This window comes from Nothoprocta perdicaria, unplaced genomic scaffold (assembly GCF_003342845.1).
Source record: "Nothoprocta perdicaria isolate Ctin4 unplaced genomic scaffold, notPer1 scaffold_397, whole genome shotgun sequence".
In the NCBI taxonomy this organism is placed as follows: Eukaryota; Metazoa; Chordata; class Aves; order Tinamiformes; family Tinamidae; genus Nothoprocta; species Nothoprocta perdicaria.
In genome coordinates, this window is record NW_020455640.1 from 293,203 (window position 1) to 312,125 (window position 18,923).

Genomic DNA, 18,923 nt, shown 5'->3' on the forward strand with positions numbered 1-18,923 from the left:
AAAGGAGACCTGCAACTCGAATAGCTGGAGACGGATACATATTTTTTTTCTCTTTTTGTTCCCCTCCAAGCAAGGGGAAAGCTCAAACCAGCTTGGTAATTAAATTACAACTTGCGAGCGCCAACTAATTAAATCACGGGCTGCTAATATACTTTTTTCGCCAGGCTGAAGAGCCTGGTCGCCTCCTGTGCCCATTGCTGGGGCCAGGATTCGGTCCTGTGGCTGCTTGGGCACTTTGGGGATTCCAGAGAGCTGGAGAGGAAGGGCTGGGTGCACGAGGTGGCTTTCCCTGCGCTCCAAACACACATGCCTCCGGTTCCCTGTTCTCCAGATCCTCCTCAAAGCCTTTGGCCGTGTTCCGCCCGCGGCTCCTGCGCTTTTTCCTTGCCATTCCTCCAGCCCTTTGCAAACTGTTGCTTCACAGCTCTGAGAAGCTCACGAATTAGAATCGCAAAAAGACATTTTTTTCATTAGTGAGGGTTGCTGGGTTTCTATAAGATGTTGCTTGCAAAAATAGAGAGAAATGCTGTTACTTTTCCCCTGGGGTGTCTACTGGAGTCTTGACCTGGGCTTTCCCAACCAAAGTAGTGGGGGGGAAAATGCCCCAGCTAAGTGTCTGGAACGTCTTGCTGTTGCTGGAGGTGAACTGAAGCGTTTCCTGGTGTCTTGACGCTGTCCCTTGCTCCCCACACAGTGACCATGCAGCAGGTGGCCCGCACGGTGGCCAAGGTGGAGCTCTCGGACCACGTGTGCGACGTGGTGTTCGCCCTCTTCGACTGCGACGGTGAGTCCGGCGAGTCAAGAAAATCCTTTAATATTTAAGGATTGCTCCACTCTTGGCAGGCCCCTGTGGTTTTAGCTCCTCCTCTGCAGCATTTTGGTGTAATTTTTTGGTTTTCATGTTGTTTTTCCTCTGTGGCTCAGTGCTGTTTTCTGATTAGATCCCCTAAGCTGATGATGCCAGTGCATGAAATCCAAGGGTATCCCAAGCACTCCCAATTTGCAGCCTCTCATAGGAGAGTCCACTAAGAATTTGCATAACAAACCTTCCAGGGAAAAGATTGTGGCTGTTGGAGAAGCCCCTGGAAAGGGGGGAATAAAGCAGAAGCACAGGTGCTGACCCCATCCTTTGGCTTCACTCTGTCARCGTTTGTAGCCATTACATCAAAACCCTGCCAAACCAGAGGGAATTTACTCTCCTCTTGGTGTTTTGCTGGACTTTCCCTGCATAGATTTGCATTTGGAAGTAATGCAGGAAAAGAAAGATCTTAAAGTAAATCCCTTGTACATTAAGCATAACCGATGCCGTTCCTGGTGTGGGCCAGAGTGGCTCTTGTTGTGGGGGGCTGCTGCTTTCCGAGGGGCTCAAGTGACCTTGTTTTTGTGGGTGACTTGTCCAGGCAAGGAGGGAATCCCAGAACACGGGATYGCGGGCGGGATACGCGTGGGTTTCCTCTCCCTAACGCTTTTCCTCCTCCTTCCAGGCAACGGGGAGCTGAGCAACAAGGAGTTTGTGGCCATCATGAAGCAGCGGCTCATGCGGGGCTTGGAGAAGCCCAAGGACATGGGCTTCACGCGCCTCATGAGGGCCATGTGGAAGTGCGCCCAGGAGACCGCCTGGGACTTCACCGTGCCCAAGCCTTAGCCGCAGGGCCCGGAGCCTTTTCCGGCTTCCCATGTTCCTGGAGCACCYGCATCCCGCCGCACGGCCCTCTGASACCTGGCACCAGCTCCAGRWCGGAGCCAAGACTGAAAGAGCCGCAGGTTTCGTGGACACTTTGGTGGAAGTCGGAGGCTGTTGCTTCCCTGGCTCCTCTTTTTGCGCCCGGAATATTCCTGGAAAAAAGACTGTTCTCGTGCTGTGGAGCTGGGCATGGAGCTGGTGGGCTGTACCCCCGTCTCTTATGCAGCGTTTTTTGCAAAAGAGCATGCTTTTTATTCATTTTTTCCAGGTTTCTCCTGCAAAAGAAGCCGTGGGCTCCTTGAGAAGCAGGGAAGGGCCGGAGCGCCCCAGGGGCTGTGGTCGGCTGAGCCCATTGCGCTCACTGGGACTTCTGTGGSGGGGAAAGGATGTGCATTAATGTTGATAACTTTGAGGGGGGAAAAAARAAAAAGAAAATGTGTAAAACTTGCCTTTCTCCTTTCTTTCCTTGCTTCCAGCACCGAATTCCCTCCAAGGGGAGCCCTGGAGCTGCAGAGCACTTCTGCGCCTGGGAGCTAGAGGGCAGCCGCCGCTCTGCTTTCTCCCCCTTACATTACTTATTTATTTATTCATTTACCTACTCGCTCACTCACTCATYCCTTGTGCTGTGTTTAATAGGAAGTGGTTTCCTGTTCCCTTTCCCCTGTCCTGGGGTGGGCTGGGCAGGTCCCGTCTCTTTCCTCCTGGGAAAAGCTGCTGCCTGGGCTTCAGAGGGAACGTTTGCAGTGGAGGAAGGCCAGTATTGGACCTTCCTCCTGCGTTTCAGCCTTAATCTGTCCCCTGTTGCGTTTTAATCTGACCGCTTAAATTTACTTAAACGTGTATTATTTACTGAAACTGAATTATTCTCCCGCTGCTTTTGTGCAGCGCTTTTCTACCACTCCGGTAGCGGCGCCGCTAGTCGTGGCAGTACGGTAGGGGCGGGGGGCAGGACAGGCGGCGGGGAGGGCGCTGACGTCATCAGGGCGCGCCCCGCCCGCCGCCGTCACGGGCGCCGCCGCCATGGAGTCGAACAGGGACGAGGCGGAGCGGTGCATCGGCATCGCGCTGGCCGCCGCCAAGGCGGGCCAGCCCGAGCGGGCGCGCCGCTTCCTGGAGAAGGCGCAGCGCCTGTACCCCTCGCAGCGGGTCCGCGGTGAGCACCGGCGAACCGGCGGGGCGGCCGTGTGTGTGGGGGGGCGGCCGCCCCGGGGCCTGGCGCCGCCGCGCTGACTCCTGCGCCGCACTGCGCCTGCGCGCCGCGCGGGGCATGCCGGGGAGGCGAGTCCGCCCGCGCTGTGGGGGCGGCGGGCGCGGCGCGGGGGGCACTACGGCTCCCAGGGGGCTTTGCGGCCGCTCGCCAACGGCCGCCGGTAACGGCCGCGCGCCCCCGCCGTTTCTGCCCTTCGCCGCCCCCCGCCGCCCCCCGCCGCCGTGTTCCCCGGCATTCCCGACAGGAAAGGCCGCCCTTTCTCTCCCGCTTTCCCCTCAAAAACCGTCACGCAGCGAAAACTGCCCCGGGAAGAGCCCAGGGCAGCAGCGGCGGCGGAACGGGCCTTTGGGAGCGCCAGGCTTCCCGGGAGCCTTGGCACAAATGCGATTAACGTATCGCGAAAACGCCCGGGAAGCGGTTTGTGGAGCAGGRTAAACACAATGTTCCCTCTGTTTGCACTTAAACCCCAGGCATTTATATAAAGGGCCGGCTTGTTCCTGCTTCAGCTTTCCCAGCCCTCATCCGCGTTTGGATTCCGAGCTTTGCTCCTCATTCCGAGCTTTGCTCCCCGGGCCGGTCCTTCCGGGGCTTTTTGACCSGCTGAACTCCTGCGTTCGCCAGCTAGCGGATGGGGAAACACCGTGGGACGTGCCCCRGTCCCGCGTGTGTCATCGCTGCTCTGCGTAGTTCCCGTTCCCCGGGGAAACTGCTCCTCCTTCTTGCGAGATGCGTTGAACTGGGCCGGGATCGGCGGCGCGGGCCTCGTGCCAGCCGCGCGACAGGCTCGTCCTGGCTGCGGCCTCGCGCGGCCGTCACAGAGCAGCGGCGGGTGGCCGGGGCCACGGGGATTGTTCTTGCCCGCCGGATCCGGTGTCTCGGATCGTGGAAAAACGTCCTTTGGTCTCACCGTACGGTTGCCTGAGGCTCTGTGCTGCGAGGCCTGAGCGTGTTCCTCACCTTGGCTGAAAGGTGAGGAGCGGCGGTGCCAAAAACGCGTCYGTGTCCCGCTTGAGGAACGGCCGCAAGCGGATGCAGTAATGAAGGGAAAGGAGGGTTTTTACCGCTTCCTCTCCACAGGTGAAAGCCACGAGGCAGCGCAGGAGAACGAAACACCCTTCTGATTATTTGTTACCATCCGTTGCACCAACGCTAAGGACTGCGGCTCTCTGTCCCGCAGGAGGCTCTTCCTGCTTTGTCTCCCCAGGTCTCTTACCCCGTTTTTTGTGCTCCTCTTTCCCCAGTTCTGCTGGAGTCGCTTGACAAAAATGAGCAGCCACCCAAGGGGCAGCCCCCGTGCAGGGAGGCCCCAAACGCGGCGCACAAGCCGCCGAGCGGCGGCTTCGCGGCGGCCAACGGCGAGGCCGGCGGCGAGGCCCCCAAGGGCTACACGCAGGACCAGGTGGACGCGGTGAAGAGGTGCGTGCGCCGCTGCCCACCGCTTTGGGGTCGCTCGTGTGGCGCCGGGCTGGGGTTTTGCGGTGTCCCGAAGGTGACTCAGAGCGCCCGCGGGCGCCCCTCCTGCTCGAGCTTTGCCCTGGTGGCGGTGGCTGTTGTGACAGGCCACGTCCTCGTGCTGCTTTTGTGCTCACGGTTTCTATTTAAAGCCCCATAAAATGAAAAACCACCTCAGGACACCTTGCCCCGTTAGCACGATGCACTTCCAAAGCTCCAACTGAGGAATCTCAGGGCATATTTATCTGATCTCCAGTTTTCCAAATACTCTTTCTGCTTTGTTTTATTCCTCTACGCCATTCCCAAGTACTGGAAGCTGAAGGATTGTTGTACATCCTGTAGAAATCGCCTTATTTTTAGGTCTGTGAGGTAACTGAGGCTGGAAAGGAAAGACTCCCGGGTGCTGGCTGCTCTCTAAGCCCTGCAGCTCCTGCACAGCCACCCAAAACGTGACCGTGACGAAACTGCAGCTTGTTTGCCAGGCAAATGCTTTTGCAGATGAGCTCATTGCCAGCGCAGGGGCCCTTCTACCTTGACTGGCTTGACCTGTTCTTTGAGAGCGTTTGTGTGGGGCGATGCAGGCGCGGTGTGGATGAGTGTGCAGAAAGAAACGGGTCACAGCCGAGGAAACCAGAGTTCACCCCAAACCATCATCCCAAACGGTGCTGAGCCGTGGGGCAAAGTCAAGATTTGGGCACAATGGAGCTTCCACAGCCCAAAATAACCCTCCACATTCTCCCATCTCTCTCCTGGTGTAGGGTCAAGCAGTGCAAAGATTACTATGAAATCCTGGGGGTGAACAGGGAAGCTTCTGACGAGGACCTGAAAAAGGCCTACCGGAAACTCGCGCTGAAATTTCACCCGGACAAGAACCACGCGCCGGGGGCTACGGAGGCCTTCAAAGGTAAAGAGTGTTTCCAGCTTTGGTTTCCCCTCAGCTGTCGGATGGGGACGCTGAGCTGGGCTAGCAAGAAGGCCAAAGACAACCTCACGAGCCAAGTAGTGAAAGAAAGCCCCTAGATCCCTTTCAGCCCTAGAATAAAAGGGTTACGCAAGCGGCTCCAGCCACATGCAGTAAGGTAAAGGGGGTGTCATGGTGATCGTGGCACTAGGTTTCCCCAGACTAGTCCTCAAATTGCTCTGCTCGTAAGCAAAGTGAGGGGTTTTCCCACACTGGCTCCTGAAGTTGGAATCTGCCTTGGTGCTGACACCCAAAACTCGCCCTTTTCACCTCTTTTCAGTGGTGCCTACGGAGGTGACACAGGTGTGTGTGGCTGCTCCCTTGGCCCTGGTTTTGRGGCATGGGATTTGGAGCAGTGGCAATCAGTGCCACTGGCTCTGTGGATCTGGGGCCACACAGTGAATTTCCACAAGGCTAAAAACTGCCCTAAAAAATCCCTTYGGGCAAACTACGGACATTTGATTGCTATCATTTTACTAAACAAACACGGAACGCCTCGATGCCAGTTTTGCAGCGTTGCTTTCCGTGGCGTTTAAGCCATTTGCAACTGTGATTCTAGCCAGCCTGGAAGTGCCGGGCACAAAATTCTGCAGAAACGGGGGACGAGGCCAGCCTGGTGCTGGGTACAGCGTGCAGTGGGCTTGGAGCAGGCGTCAGTGCAGCTGTAAAAGTCTTATGTAAGGGGTGTGCAGCTCTCTTAAGACTTAAAGCCGTGGCTGATAAGCGCGTCGCTGATGGCAAACAACGAGCTGACCCTCAGCTGCTTGGGAGAGCCCTTTTAGTGCAGGCTCCAGATGAAACCGTGAACGTCCGTCCACCTCCCGTGTCTCTGCACAGCCCCTGCTCAATGCTCGGGTGGCGAAAGGCACGTTTGTGCACTTGCAATCTTCAGCGTTGGTGTTTGCTGAGGGCTTGCACAGCAGTTACGTGCCAGGAGCCGCGTGTTGGGCAAGGTGCCCTTTATCCTCCACTGCAGGGCTCTCGGGTTATCTCCTATGGGCCTTGGCTTGTTGCCTCTGCTGTCCTGCAGCCCCCCAAACTGAGCTCCCGTTTGGGGCCAGAGGGGAAAGCTCAGYGGCTCCTGAGGGTTTTAGTTAATTTTTTTCCTATCGCTGACGTCTTGACGTTCGTCTTCCCAGTGACAGCTGATAAGGGGCTACGTTTCGTCCCCAGACCTTGTCTCGGGCCATTGTTGCCGTTGGCCAGAGTCTGCCTCGGAGCGGGTTTGCATCATTCCCTTTGGCTGACGTTGGAAAAAGAGCTGAGCTGGGCTCCGCGGAGCTGAAATCCTGATTGGGGCYGAGATGTTCCTTGGCCTTGGTCAGCAGAAAGCTCCACAATGAACAGGGCCCAAATCTCTCCCTTTTTCATGTTGCTTAATGTGTGGTTTGAGAGAGCAAGCTGAGAGTCAGCCCTTGGAGCCTRCCTTCCTTGCAGGAATATTTTGCTTGGTGTGCACTGGTTATAACCAGGAACAAACCTCCTGACTTCATATCCTCCCTTCTCCAGCTCTAAGAAGAAACCAAGCACCTCAATCTGGCAAAAATTTCCTGGCAAAACTTTGGTTCTTGGGGTTCCTCTGCTCCCCTGCTTCGTTCCTGCCTATTTTACATCCTCTCTAGTGCCGTGAATTTTTTACCCCCTCGTGATGCCGCGGGAGGTGAGAGGAGGCTCCGGCAGCTGAGTACGGAGCACAGGGTGGAAGTGGCAAATTGGGATGTGTAAAGAAAGAAGTACAGAAGTAGGAAGGTGGTGGTGAGGAGGCATTTTTGGCAGCCTGGTTATTACGTGCTGAGGTTGGGGAGGGAGTTACCTGGGTAACTGGCTGYGCTTTAGCTCCAGTACATTTCCACTGTCACGGGCCTGTCCTCGTAATCGTGCCCCTTCCTGCTGGCACCTGGGAATGTTTTAGCTAACGGACAGAACTTGTAGGGGACGTTTCCTAACTAGGTCTCGCTGGAAGCTTTCAAGCCTCTTTTGGGGATGTAGGGCACAGTGAAATCCTTTGGAGCTCTGGTTTCGGGCTGTAAGGCTGGGGCTGCAGAGGACAACTTCTGGGCAGGGTTTGTCAGCTGCGGCCGTGGTTTGCTGTGCGGTGTCTTAGGCTGCAGSACCTGGACAGCACTCAGAAATAGCGGGCTGAATTAGGGGTGACGAGTAGCTGCTTTCCCACCAAAATTTCTTTAGAAATTCATGGCTAAATGTTCGTCTGGAAGGATTTCTCAGTGGGCTCACRCCAGATTCACACCAATGATGTTATAACTCCCCAGTAATATTTAGCTACTTGGTTTTAATTAACGAAGGCCTCGTGCAGGGAGTTTGTGGCGTGGTTTTCTTGAGGGTGCGTTTGCCAGTGCCGCCCGAGCTTCRGCCTCGTGCTTCCATAAGGACCTTCCAGCCTGCGGGAATGAGCGCGGCGTTCCCAAAGGAATCCCCTTCCCGCCGGCACCCTCACTGCGCACGTTGCAGCCATAGGTACCGCGTACGCCGTGCTGAGCAACGCCGAGAAGAGGAAGCAGTACGACCAGTTCGGCGACGAGAAGCTCCACGCGGCGCCGTCCGGCCACGGCCCCGCCGACTTCCACCGCGGCTTTGAGGCGGACATCTCCCCCGAGGACCTCTTCAACATGTTCTTCGGCGGTGGCTTCCCCTCCAGTAAGCCTGCTAAGCCTTCCTCTCGGGCCCCAAGCCGCAGTTATTTAGGGGGAAAGCCGTGTTCTTCCCCACAGCCTGGTTTTTGGGGAGTTCTCCTTCATAAGTGACCCAAACACGTGGAGTTTCCGAGGGGAATTGTGTCCTGCTTGGAGAACAGCAGGTGACACCCTCAGAGCCGGGCTTCTTCCCAGCTCCGGGTGTTCTTGAGGATGGGGTGAACCTTAGAGCAAAACCTGTTTATTTCAATGTTATTTGTCAAAGTAACACTGTTTTGACAAGAGGTTTTCTGCCTGGTGGTTTTAAATGTGAAATCTTCTCATCAGAAGAAGCTGTAATAACTTCTGGGCCTGGTTCTTGACCCCTCTCTGGGGTGGCTCTGCCACCCAGCTGAAACCCTTTCTTTGAGCTGAGTCTCCCTTTCCTCCACCGGGTGCCCTAGAAAAGATCAAAGCTTTATTTCTAGAGCATAATTTAAACTATTTGAGCCAAATCTGCATCATGTCCGTGCACGGTGCCGATCATTGTTTGGGAGCAGGAAGAAACAGAGTGCCCCTTGTTTCTCTTGATCAGTTCAGATCAAAAAGGCACATTTAATATCAGGGCAGGGGCGTTTTGGAAGCCTCCCTTGTGTTTTTTTGCAGTCAGAGGTGCCTGGAAGTGGAGGCGTGATTATTTGCCCTCTCTGGACCTGCTTGCAAAAATAAATACTTCTGTTTCAGTGAGATAGATGGAARGTTGCTCTTTCCTATCTGACTTTTCAGAATTGGCACCCTGACTTCAGTTCCTTGAAAAAGCACCCCGAGACCTTTTGTATTCCTGTTCTGTGCGGGGGAGAGGTGAAGCTGCTCCAGTAAAAACAGCTGCTATTTTAGCAGCTTCCTCCTCTCTTTGCCTTTCCCTTCTCTCCCGTGGGAATCCAGGAGCGGTTTCTCAGCGGGGCTCCCTTTTCAGCTGCAGTTTTGACGTTTGAGACGAGATGGGCGGGAGCTCTMTCTTGGTGGTGGAAAAAGCTCCCAAGATGTTCTCTCTTTTAATTGCTTTTCATCTAAAATTAAATCCTCCTCAAAGTGAGAAGCCTGCACAGGATATATTCTTCATAGCTGAGCCTGCTGCAAGCAGGGGGTTGCTGCACTAGGTGACCTCTGGAGCTCCCTTTCCCAGGATCCGGATTTCCTGCAGAATCCTAGARCTGGCAGCAGGATTCGGTGGCCAGCACCCTGTTGCCTCCAAATTGCTCAGCATGCCCTGAGAAGATTCCTCTTGCAGCTGAGGCTTTGTGCAAGGTTTCTTATGGAAATGCTGCCTTCAGGGGATAAATATAGGGTGTTTTTGGTATAAATTCTGCTGTCAGTCCCCCGTGATGTCTCATATCGCCATGACCTAAAGCTACAGCGAGGTGTCAAGTTCCCTTCCCTGCCTCCCCCTGGGACATCCCTGCCTCAGGCAGGACCTTGGTCCCCTTTATCAGAGAGCGTCTCCCCCTGTCCTTCCATCCCCAGAAGCTCCAGGGGACACATTTCTGTATTGCCCAGGGCTGCTTTTCCCTTGAGGAGACCAATTCTGGCTCCCTGCTAGGGTACAAGGTGCTGTGGGTTCCTTCTAACGGTTGCCTTTCGCCTATAGGTAACGTGCACGTATACAGCAACGGCAGGATGCGCTACACCTACCACCAGAGGCAAGACAGACGAGAACACCAGGGGGATGTAAGTGCAGGAAAGGACTGTAAAAGTGCATTGAAGGTATTGAAAGGTATCGAAACTGCAGCTCCCTGCCCGCTCTGCGCCATGGGTCAGTTCTGGTTTTCGCACTTCTGGGCAGAAATGAGTAACGGGGAGCGTGAATTGGCTCCAGAATGTACGAGAAGCTGCTGGTTTAATGAGCTGGCTGCTCTCCCCGGGCTTTCCGAGCTGTCCTCCAGGGAGGAACACGGTGACGTGTCTTGAAGCGGTCACACCTTGAAATAAGATTGCATCAGTAAAAGTGCCCTTGTTTCTTAACTCAGGGCAAACATTGCTCCTCTTGTTTAATCCCTTGATTTCCAAAGGCAGAGCCCCTTTCAGGTGCTCTGAAATTGGGAAGAGCAGCCCTGGATGGCGGGTCCTTGTGTGCCCAGCGTCCTGGCTGCTGCCCCACTGTGTGTTTCTCTTCCCTCAGGGCGGCCTCGGCTTGTTTGTGCAGCTGATGCCCATCCTCATCCTCATCATCGTGTCTGCTCTCAGCCAGATGATGGTCTCCAGCCCACCCTACAGCCTGAGCCACAGGCCGTCAGTACCTGCTCTTCCTTAAACTTCAGTTTTTGGGGTGGGGACAGTATGGGATGGGGAATTAGCCTTGGGATTCCCTGCTTTGTTTGGCCTTGTCTTGTCCCCATGTTGCTGCTCCCCCTCCTGGAGTCCCTGAGGTGTCTTTAAAAGGTTGGTGGAGGAGGGAGGCTTGGGCTGTAGGCCTGGTGACAGTGTTTGCCGAGGGGGACCTTAGATGACTCCAAAGGCCAACTTAGCTCTCAAGKCCAAGGCAAAGGCCGGGCCGTTAGTGCTGTGCATAAAGGTCACAGGCTGAGGAGTGTTGAGACGTGACGTCTGTGGTGTTGAGCAGGACTGAAAATGAGCGTTTTTGCACCTAGAGCCATTCGTTTCGTATTGGTTTGGAGGGGGAGCAGCACGGCTGAGGCCCGGGTGTCTCCCTGCCCCACAGGTCGGTGAGCCACACGCAGCGGCGGGTCACGGAGCACCTCAAGGTCGTCTACTACGTGTCGGAGAGCTTTGCCGAGGAGTACACGGGCGCCAGCCTCAAGAGCGTCGAGAGGAGCGTGGAGGACGACTACATCGCCAACCTGCGCAACAGCTGCTGGAAGGAGAAGCAGCAGAGTGAGTAACAGCGGCTGCACCCCCAAACGGGCACAGGTTGTGGGGTGCCCGGCTCTAACGGTGGCTCCTTGTCCCCACAGAGGAGGGCCTCTTGTACCGGGCGCGCTACTTCGGCGACTCGGACCTGTACCAGCGGGCGCAGCGCATGGGCACCCCCAGCTGCAGCCGCCTGGCCGACGTGCAGGCCTCGCTGCACGCGTAGGGCGGCCGGCCCGCTCGGCAGGGCTCCACGGAGGCGCCGCCCGGGCCCGCCGCCGCTTTCCGTCCTTACTTAAACCTCTGTCTGAGACGCGAGTCCTCGTGAGTGTCCTCGGGCCGCACGCACGCCTGGGGCGGGGGACGCGCCGGCCCCGCTCGCGCCCCCCGTGCCCCGGCTTTAATTGGGGCGGTGATTCCGTTCACTTTGCATGTCGGCACCCCTGGCTCTCTCCGGGCTCTTCCCTCTGGCCCGTTCAGCGCCGCGTCCCGAGGAGCGCCGCGGAAGCCTCGGCTGAGGCCTGGCCAGCTCCACACACGGGTGGTTTTGTGCCTTGGCTGCTTGGGAGTTTCCCATGGTTTATTTTTCTCCCCCTGCAAAGCCTTCGGCGGCCACCTTTTAATGACCCCTTTCTGTTGCTTTATTGTCTGTTTTACTGGAAATCTGTTATCCGGTGGCCCCCGGTGCGGTGACAGGGAACAGACTCATGCGAAACAGACCGTCCCTGTCCCCCAGCCTGCGGCCTTCCCGGCACACTCCAGGGAAACCAAGCGAACGGCCGGAGCCGGGGCAGGAACTGCCTCTATTGTAGTGAAAACAGCGGAGCCAAAGGCTGCCACCCTCACGACTGGAGAGCTAAGGCAAGTCGAGGGGCAGGTCCCAGGAGATCTGCCTGAAAGTAACGCAGGAATTTGGAGTCGGGAGCCCCGTTTCTGCTCCGTCGTTTGAGCTGCTTCTGCCAGGATGGCTGTAAAACCTGCAGGCTGCCTCTGCCCACACGGCTGCTGGGAAGAGGGGCTTCAACCCAGAGCAAAGCTCGGACCCAGCCTTGGTTTTGTGGACACCTTTGAGGCCTCTGGAATCTCCTCCAGGCCCGCAGCTACCCAGCGACGTGACCGCAGGCATAAGCGAGAAGGTTTGGCCGTGGAATTCTGGGTTGTTCCCGTTTTCCTTGGCAAACGGAGCCCATCAGCCCCCGGATGCGATCCTGTGGCGCCTGCTCTGTCCGCCTTCTTTTTCGGGTGTATCCTGCTGCTTATCTTGATCCACCCGCCGGGGGTGTTTCAATAAATGCTTCGGCGGCCGATGGGAGTTGCCCCTTTTCCTCGCGGAACGCTCCCGGGATCCCCAGCAGAGCCTCCATGTAATCCAGGGAAAAGCGAGSAGAGGGAAGCACGGGAGGGACGCGTCGCAGAGCGACGCAGCTCCCGCTTTTCTCCCCCGGCTCTCCGAACACCGCGGGACCTCTGGTGGAGGGAACTGAGCCACGGTGACAGACACCCCACGTCAAGAACCAGCCCTTGAATGAACATGGAATCGGAGCATTAGCAACGCACAGACCCCCCGCTTCCCTCCCTGGATCCACCGTCTGTCTCTGACGGCAATGGGGAGAGGAAGTAAAGCCACCCATCCTCCTCCTCCTCCTCCTCCTCCCGAGCGCGACGCTCTGGCTGCTCCTAGGACACCCCGGCCATGAGGACGGACGCGCCGAGGGAAAAATAGGAAAAGATAAAAGCCAACGCAGAAGGCGCAAAGCAACAGGAGACCCTCCGGGACGGCGCCGGTCCCTGCCCGCGGAGAGAGAAACGGGACAACTGGGGTCTACAAGAACACTAAAGAAGGAAAATATAATCTATTTAGCATTAATTTATAGCTGTATATATGTTGTACTTTTAAACTATGCAGAGATCAGGGGGAATGAGGGGGGGGTTTCCGCCAGGTTTGAGCGACTCTGCGGCCACCGCGGCTTGGGGGGCGCCGAATAAAGGAATTTTCACATCCGCAGTGGGTGGAAATGMACCGGGACCTGCCCRCAAACCATGGGGTTTGTTTGGTTTWTTTGTGCYCATAACTATCTCTCTTTTTTTTCCCCCCTTTTCCCTTTTTTTGCAGCGTCTGCTTTGGTTTTGCCTTGTAATCAGTGCACAGGGAGCAGGGCTTTCCATAACGCTCAGCCSTTTGTAGCCTTATATTCCTGCCCCAACTTGTTTTTTTCCCCTCTTGCTCCCACTTTTTGCTCAATGTTGGTGTCATYTCTTAGAGGAGACCTGGAAAATCCCGCAGAAACACGGGATCCCTTCAGGATCCCGCCCCGATTCCCATCTGAGAGCCCTTGCAAGCGAGTACGGAGTGAGCACCCTTAGTGCAATAACCCAGATCTGTTTTTATTTGGATTTATTTTCCTACCGTGCAGTTGAGTTTCATCCAAAGACACTTCCAGGGAGAACCTTCCTGCTCAATCCAGGCAGGAGTCGCGTCAGGTAGGGCGGAGAGAGGGCTGGAAGAAGCTGGAGAGGTGAGAGCAGCTTTGCTTCCTTAGCAGCAGAAATCCATCTGGTTTGGGGGTTTCTTAGGGATTCCAGGGTCGTTTTTCTTACAGTTCCTCTGTCTTTGGGTGGAGTTTGGGAATCATGGATTACCACTGGGAAAAGGTGCCGAGTATCTGGCAACACGATGTGCCCTGGGCAGAGCCGGCCTGTCCAGGCTCCCCCTTTCCTTTTTTCTGTGTTTTTGGAGTAGATGTCTGTGGATAACAGGGATGAGGAAGGTGTATTTCCCGATTTAGCCTGAATTACCCTCCTGTCCATCCATAAATAAATGTCCCTAAGACACTTGTGTCGCACAGGCGGGAGGCCTTTCCAGTGCTCCTTGGCCCCCAGGCCCCTTCCCCGCTCTTACTGGGAAAGGCAGCGGAGGCAACGGCTCTGCCAGGTCRCCTTCATCCCAAACCATTCATTTTCACAGGGGGAAAAAACATGGGAAAGGGGAAACCAGCACTTGGCATCATGGGGTCAGTCACACGCGCCCTGTGATTCCCCCCCTGTATCCTCTCTTGCTTTCCCGGGAAGGGCTAAATAAAGGCACCTTCTGGCACCTTCCCGGGAAGATGTCCTGTCCTGCCTCTGTTTTCCCCGCGGGGACCTTGTTTTCCCCCCTCGACGCTTCCCAATTTTAACCTCGGAAAGGGCAGCCGGCTAGAAATAGGCCGGGCATCCCACTCACGCGGCYGCTGGCTCCGAGGGGGCGCGGGAGCGAGCACTGCGTCCCGCCCCCAGCCCCACAAACAGGCACCTATGTAATGTATGGATCAGAAAACATGTACGGGGGTTGGCCGTGCGCTTTATGACCTGGTTTTCCCAAGGCTAGCTGGATATCCCGCCTGGCAAAGCCGCCTCCGAGGGCTGTGGGAAGCTCCTGGAGCTGGCGCCTGGTTCAATTTTCCCTCAGATTTTTTCCCCTTGTTTTTAACTGATCTACTAAATGAGCCCGTGTTTTTGCAGTGCCCTAGACCAGCCAAATCACTCCTGGCTTCTTGAGTGCGGATACGTTTATATATTATAAATGTGTATGTTCTATATGGTTCCTGTCAGGGCCGCCCAAGCCACTTCCCTGTCCCATSCTGTGGGAGCCCGCTGGTGACAGGGATGTGCAGGACAAGCCTGACTCAGCACAGCCAGCCCTGAGTCACCCGCTGTGTCCTGCAATTAGAGGTAACCGGAGCCCACACGGGCACCCCGGGGTTCCTGCTTCCTCCTGAGGACACAGACAAGGCTTAACAATARTATCTTGGAAGCAGAGAGGGCAGCATCGAGTAGAAAGGTTTTATTAGAAAAGTAAAAAAAAAAAAAAAACAGCAACAACCAGCACAATTGCATAGAAAGTTTCGCACTTGAACATCAAGTGTACTAGTGTAAACAGTGCCGCCAGGGGCTCCGCAAGGGGTCCTGCCCTCGGCCCCGGCGCACACCCCTCGCCCACCAGTGTCCCAGGTCCGTGACACGACGTGATTTGGGATGGCCCCCGCACCAGGGCATCCCGGTGTAGCTGCCCACATGTCAGTAGTGGAGTGTCCGTCACGCATCCCGCTCCTCTTGCGCCTTCGGCTTGGCCCTCGCTCCCCCGGGGGGCTGCGGCACCTCCACCTACAGCCTAAACTACAGGGAGCCACCACGCTCCTGCCAGGGTGGGGGAGTTCTTTTTGTTTTTTTTTTTTTTCTTTCTTTTTACTTTTTTTGTCCTTTTTTCCTTCCTTTTCTTGGCAGCACCAATCAGCACTCCTCGATGAGCATCTGCTCGGAGCTGTAGAGCTTCTTCTTGATGACCCTGAATCCGGGCGCGAGCCGGAGCGCGTGGCCGAAGGCGGGCGCCAGGGCGGGCGCTGCCGCCAGCAGCCCCTGGATCTTGGGCCAGAGGCGCGAGTCGAGGCGCAGCACGAGCGCCAGCTGGAAGGTGGGCACCACGGTGGGGTCGGCGGCCACGCGGCCCACGGCGTGGCAGGCCCGCCCRCGCTCCACGCACACGTCGAGGAGGGCGCCGCGCAGCCCGCAGGGCTCGCTGCACGCCAGGCGCAGCAGCTCGGCGCCCACCTGCGCCGCCAGCGGCTCCGGCATGACGAGGCGGCAGCGGCGCTTGGCGCCCAGCGGCGCCTGCCCCAGCGCCGCCCGCACCGCCTCCAGCAGCCGCCCGCACAGCCGCTCGTCCTCGGGGTCGTGCAGCAGCTCCAGCTCCGGCAGGGAGGGCTCCATGTCTGTGGGGAGGCAAACAGTGTCAGCAACCGGCACCCACAGCAGGGTCCTTCCCTGGGAGAGGGCCCACCTAGGGCCCTTTATGGAGCCCCCCTCCCCAAATCCACGGGACCTCCTTCAGGAGGCACAACCCTCTTGGGGACCTTATTCGGGACACATACCCCTCAAAGGGACCCTCCTGGGAAGACCCCTCCACCCACTGGCCATCTTATTTGGGACACAGCCCTCAAAGGCACAGCCMTCCCTCAATCACTGGGGGCCTTGCGTGGGATACACACCCTAGGGAAACCTCCTAAGGGCCCCCTTCAATCCACTGGGGACCTTAGGCAGGACACATATCCCTGAGGGGACTCTTGAAGGGCCCCTCCGTCCATTGGGGAAATTCCTTGGGACCCCCCCCCCCATCTCCCAGGTGGGCCCCACTCACCCCCTGGGGATCCCCCTGATCCTCCCCATCCCTCAAGGCACCCTCTTGTAGGATTCCCCCCGCCTCCATTCTCGGGAACCCCCATCTCCCAGAGGGACCTCCTGGGAGCCCCTCAATCCACCGCCCACGGTCGCCTCCTCCGCGGCGCCGGACTCCGCCACTCACCTCCCTCCGAGCCCGAGGCGCTGCCCAGCGACTCGCAGTCGGAGCCCTCCGCCCGGCCCCGCTCGCCGCCCGCCGCCGCCCGCTCCCACAGCCCCGGCATGACCGCCGCCGCCCGCTCCGCCGCCGACTGCGCCGCGCCGCCGCCGCGCCCCTCCTCTTATAGCCCCGGCCCCGCCCCCCGCGCCCGCGCCCGCCAATGGCAGCGCGCGGCACGTCCGCGGCGTCTCTCCTGCCCGGCGACAGCGCGAGGCCACGCCCACCGCTCCCCCCTCCCCCCCGCTGCGCGCCCCCGCGCCCCTCCCCCCGCCGCAAGCGGCGCCCGCGTTTGCATCAGGGCGGGGGGGGGGGGGCGCTTTGTTTCCTTCGTGTTTTAATCATTTTTATTATTATTTTCCTATTTTTAATTAATTTTGTTTTACTTTTCTTCGTCACTCGTCTCCCCGTCATAAAAAAAAAAAAAAAAGCTGTTGGTGCTGGATGCGGAGAGGGGCCCCCAGGTGGGAGCAAAGCAGGGGGCTTGGGCTGGAAACCTGAGGGGGAAAATGGCAAAGGAGATTTTTTTAAAGTGTTTTTTTTGAGGGCGTGTTAAAGGTTTTAAAATGGGTTAAAAAACGGCCCTGTGTAGCCRGGAGAAAATGCGCTCCTTTCCGCAGGAGCCTGATGCCCAAAAGCGGGTGAAAAAGGGGTTAATTCCCCCCGTCTGCCCCCCCCGGCGCTGCTCCGGAGCCAGGGCGGCCGCTTTGGGGACAGAACGTGCAGTTTTGGGTGCACGGCGTGCTGAGCTCAGCACTTCTGCACGGCGGCCGCTGCGAGGMGGAGGAGGAGCAGGAGGAAGGGGCTCCGGGCACCAACTCCCCCCGCTAAATCCCACCCCAGCGCTTTCCCTCCAACCCCCCCGTATTATTTTACTAACAAAAACCAGATTTTCTGAGTTTATTTCCACTGTTTTCCCCCGCGGGGGCCGGGCCGCGGGGAGGAGCAGGGAGCGGGTACATCGCGTCCCGCGGGCGCCCGCAGGAAAAACAGCCCTCAAGGAGCCTCTTTGTTCAGGCCCTGCGCTCSCTCGCTCATTTATTTCCAGGCGCATCTTTCCCCTCCCCGCCGACGACACAACATGTTTTTCCTGAACTTTTCACTCCCCTGGCCTCAAGAGGCAGTATTTGGGGAAGATCCCAGCAGTTTTGGGGCTTAGGGGACCGCAGTGAGCGGTGATTAAAAATAGCCGGTTTGGGACAAACAAGTTGCGGGCTGAAATGGCTCTTTCTTTCCCCAATAACCCCATCCCCAATGGGGTTTTGATGTGGGAAGCCGACGCTTCCCAGGTGCCTGGGACCCGTGAGGTTCCAGGCGTAGATCCAGCGCGGGGGGGAGATGATCCGAGCTGGATTAGGGAGCTCTGAAAAGATCAAATCACTCTGCATTTTAAAATGTTTATTATGACAAAAACACCCAGTGTTTAATAGGGGGGRAAAAGGGAGTTCTCCTCCTGTTTATTCACCTGCAAAACTGGCAGCGACGAGCGGGCTTTTTGGCAGCGCTTTGTGCTTGTGGACAAGAGACGATCCTTGGAGCTCCAGTAACAGCTCCCACCCCAAACCTCCATGTCTCTGCTCCCCCACAAGCTGCCCCCCAGGAGCTGCAGAGCGGATCCTTTCCGGGCGGCCGCGGACGGGGGCATTTTCCCAYGTTTCAGCGGCTCCAAAGGGCACCCTGGAGAGGTTCTGTGGCTGGCGGGCTCAGCCCGAGGAGGGAGTGAAGCCCAGGAGCTGCTCGATGGGCTTGTACCTCCACTCATCGGCCTCCAGCTCYTCCACCAGCCCCGCCAGTTTTTCCATGCGCGCCACTTGCTGATCTGCGAGGAGCCGGAAAGCCAAAGTGGCTGGTTACGCGGATGAGGGGCAAGGCGGGCGGGAGCGGCGCCAGCTCCTGATTTCCAGAGCCGGAATGCGCCGGGACGCGGGAGCGCCTACCGTGCTTCACTTGCTTGAGCGTGGACGCGACCTGGTAGCTGAAGACGGACTCGCAGAGGAAGCGCTCGGAGCCATCTGCAAACGCGAGAGAGGCCGCTTGGGCGGATCCGCTTGTGTGCCAATATATCCCCTGGGATTGGGGAGCTCGGCTCACCTTCGAGCATCTCTCCAGCGCCTTTGGGGTAGGTGAAGAGGGCCTTGCGCGGTGGCGCCAGCTCCGACACGCTGAAGCCCGAGGCGGAGACGGAGCTGCCGCTGACGCCGCCAGCCGACGACGAGGACGACGACGCGGCCATGTCGCTGCGCCCGAGCCTGCCGCGAGCCGGGAGGAAGCACACACGTGGGTCGGGAGATGCTCCCGGCCGCCAGGAATTCAGCAGGAATTCAGCAGGGGCGCCCAGGAAGGAGCCATGTTCAAGGGAGTCAGGCACCCTGCCCGCCCCCCATAGACACCTCGACTTGGTCGTGGGGTCCCAACCACGAGGGGAGGTGAAAAGCATAAAAAGCAGCTGCTCTGGGTGTTGACACAGGCTTTTGTGGGGTGTTTGGCCAAAAAAACACCCACTTTGGAGCAACTGCCTCCCAGCGCAGTCCCCTCTTGCACAGCCCTTTCGTGGCCTCCTTTTAAGAGCTGCTGTCTGTATCCTTAAGTCCTAAGAGAGGACTTAAAACTTGTTAAAAACTACCTCACGTATACGTGCGTGTGTGTACATATATATATATATCATATGACCTGGCATTCAGAAGTGTCAAACACTTCCCGCTTATCTGTCCTTCCCATTTGTCACTTGGGGCTCTTTATGCTGTGCA

General features: G+C 57.4%; 4 protein-coding genes across 7 annotated transcripts in view; 2 read left to right on the forward strand and 2 right to left on the reverse strand.

Moving 5' to 3' along the window:
- MICU1 (mitochondrial calcium uptake 1) overlaps positions 1-1,951 on the forward strand; it is a 53,248-nt gene extending 51,297 nt beyond the window's left edge. For all 4 annotated transcript variants that reach the window (XM_026045024.1, XM_026045025.1, XM_026045026.1 and 1 more), the window contains 2 exons: positions 695-784; positions 1,485-1,951. In XM_026045024.1, the coding sequence (XP_025900809.1) occupies positions 695-784; positions 1,485-1,645 (251 nt within the window). In that variant the 3' untranslated portion in view covers positions 1,646-1,951. The remainder of the gene's footprint in view (positions 1-694; positions 785-1,484) is intronic.
- A 753-nt stretch (positions 1,952-2,704) lies between these two features.
- Positions 2,705-12,402, forward strand: DNAJB12 (DnaJ heat shock protein family (Hsp40) member B12). Its single transcript, XM_026045042.1, has 8 exons — positions 2,705-2,837; positions 4,136-4,310; positions 5,105-5,250; positions 7,777-7,962; positions 9,586-9,665; positions 10,117-10,226; positions 10,657-10,829; positions 10,910-12,402. Exons 1-8 carry the CDS (start codon positions 2,705-2,707, stop codon positions 11,029-11,031), a joined length of 1,125 nt encoding a protein of 374 aa, XP_025900827.1. The 3' UTR covers positions 11,032-12,402.
- Positions 12,403-14,650: 2,248 nt separating this feature from the next.
- On the reverse strand, positions 14,651-16,243 carry DDIT4 (DNA damage inducible transcript 4). Its single transcript, XM_026045041.1, has 2 exons — positions 16,144-16,243; positions 14,651-15,553 (listed from the first exon to the last, which is right to left on the reverse strand). Exons 1-2 carry the CDS (start codon positions 16,241-16,243, stop codon positions 15,075-15,077), a joined length of 579 nt encoding a protein of 192 aa, XP_025900826.1. The 3' UTR covers positions 14,651-15,074.
- A 1,362-nt stretch (positions 16,244-17,605) lies between these two features.
- ANAPC16 (anaphase promoting complex subunit 16) lies at positions 17,606-18,755 on the reverse strand. The gene is made up of 3 exons (XM_026045040.1): positions 18,268-18,755; positions 18,114-18,188; positions 17,606-17,995 (listed from the first exon to the last, which is right to left on the reverse strand). Exons 1-3 carry the CDS (start codon positions 18,611-18,613, stop codon positions 17,880-17,882), a joined length of 537 nt encoding a protein of 178 aa, XP_025900825.1. The 5' UTR covers positions 18,614-18,755; the 3' UTR covers positions 17,606-17,879.
- Between the last annotated feature and the right edge of the window lie 168 nt (positions 18,756-18,923).

What these genes read in the sequence shown, in the direction of transcription:
- DNAJB12 (XM_026045042.1), top strand. Translation starts at nt 2,705, where the DNA reads ATGGAGTCGAACAGGGACGAGGCGGAGCGGTGCATCGGCATCGCGCTG. An exon ending in GACGAGAACACCAGGGGGAT is followed by an intron (nt 9,666 to 10,116) that starts GTAAGTGCAGGA and finishes CTCTTCCCTCAG; the next exon opens with GGCGGCCTCGGCTTGTTTGT. An exon ending in CTGGAAGGAGAAGCAGCAGA is followed by an intron (nt 10,830 to 10,909) that starts GTGAGTAACAGC and finishes TTGTCCCCACAG; the next exon opens with AGGAGGGCCTCTTGTACCGG.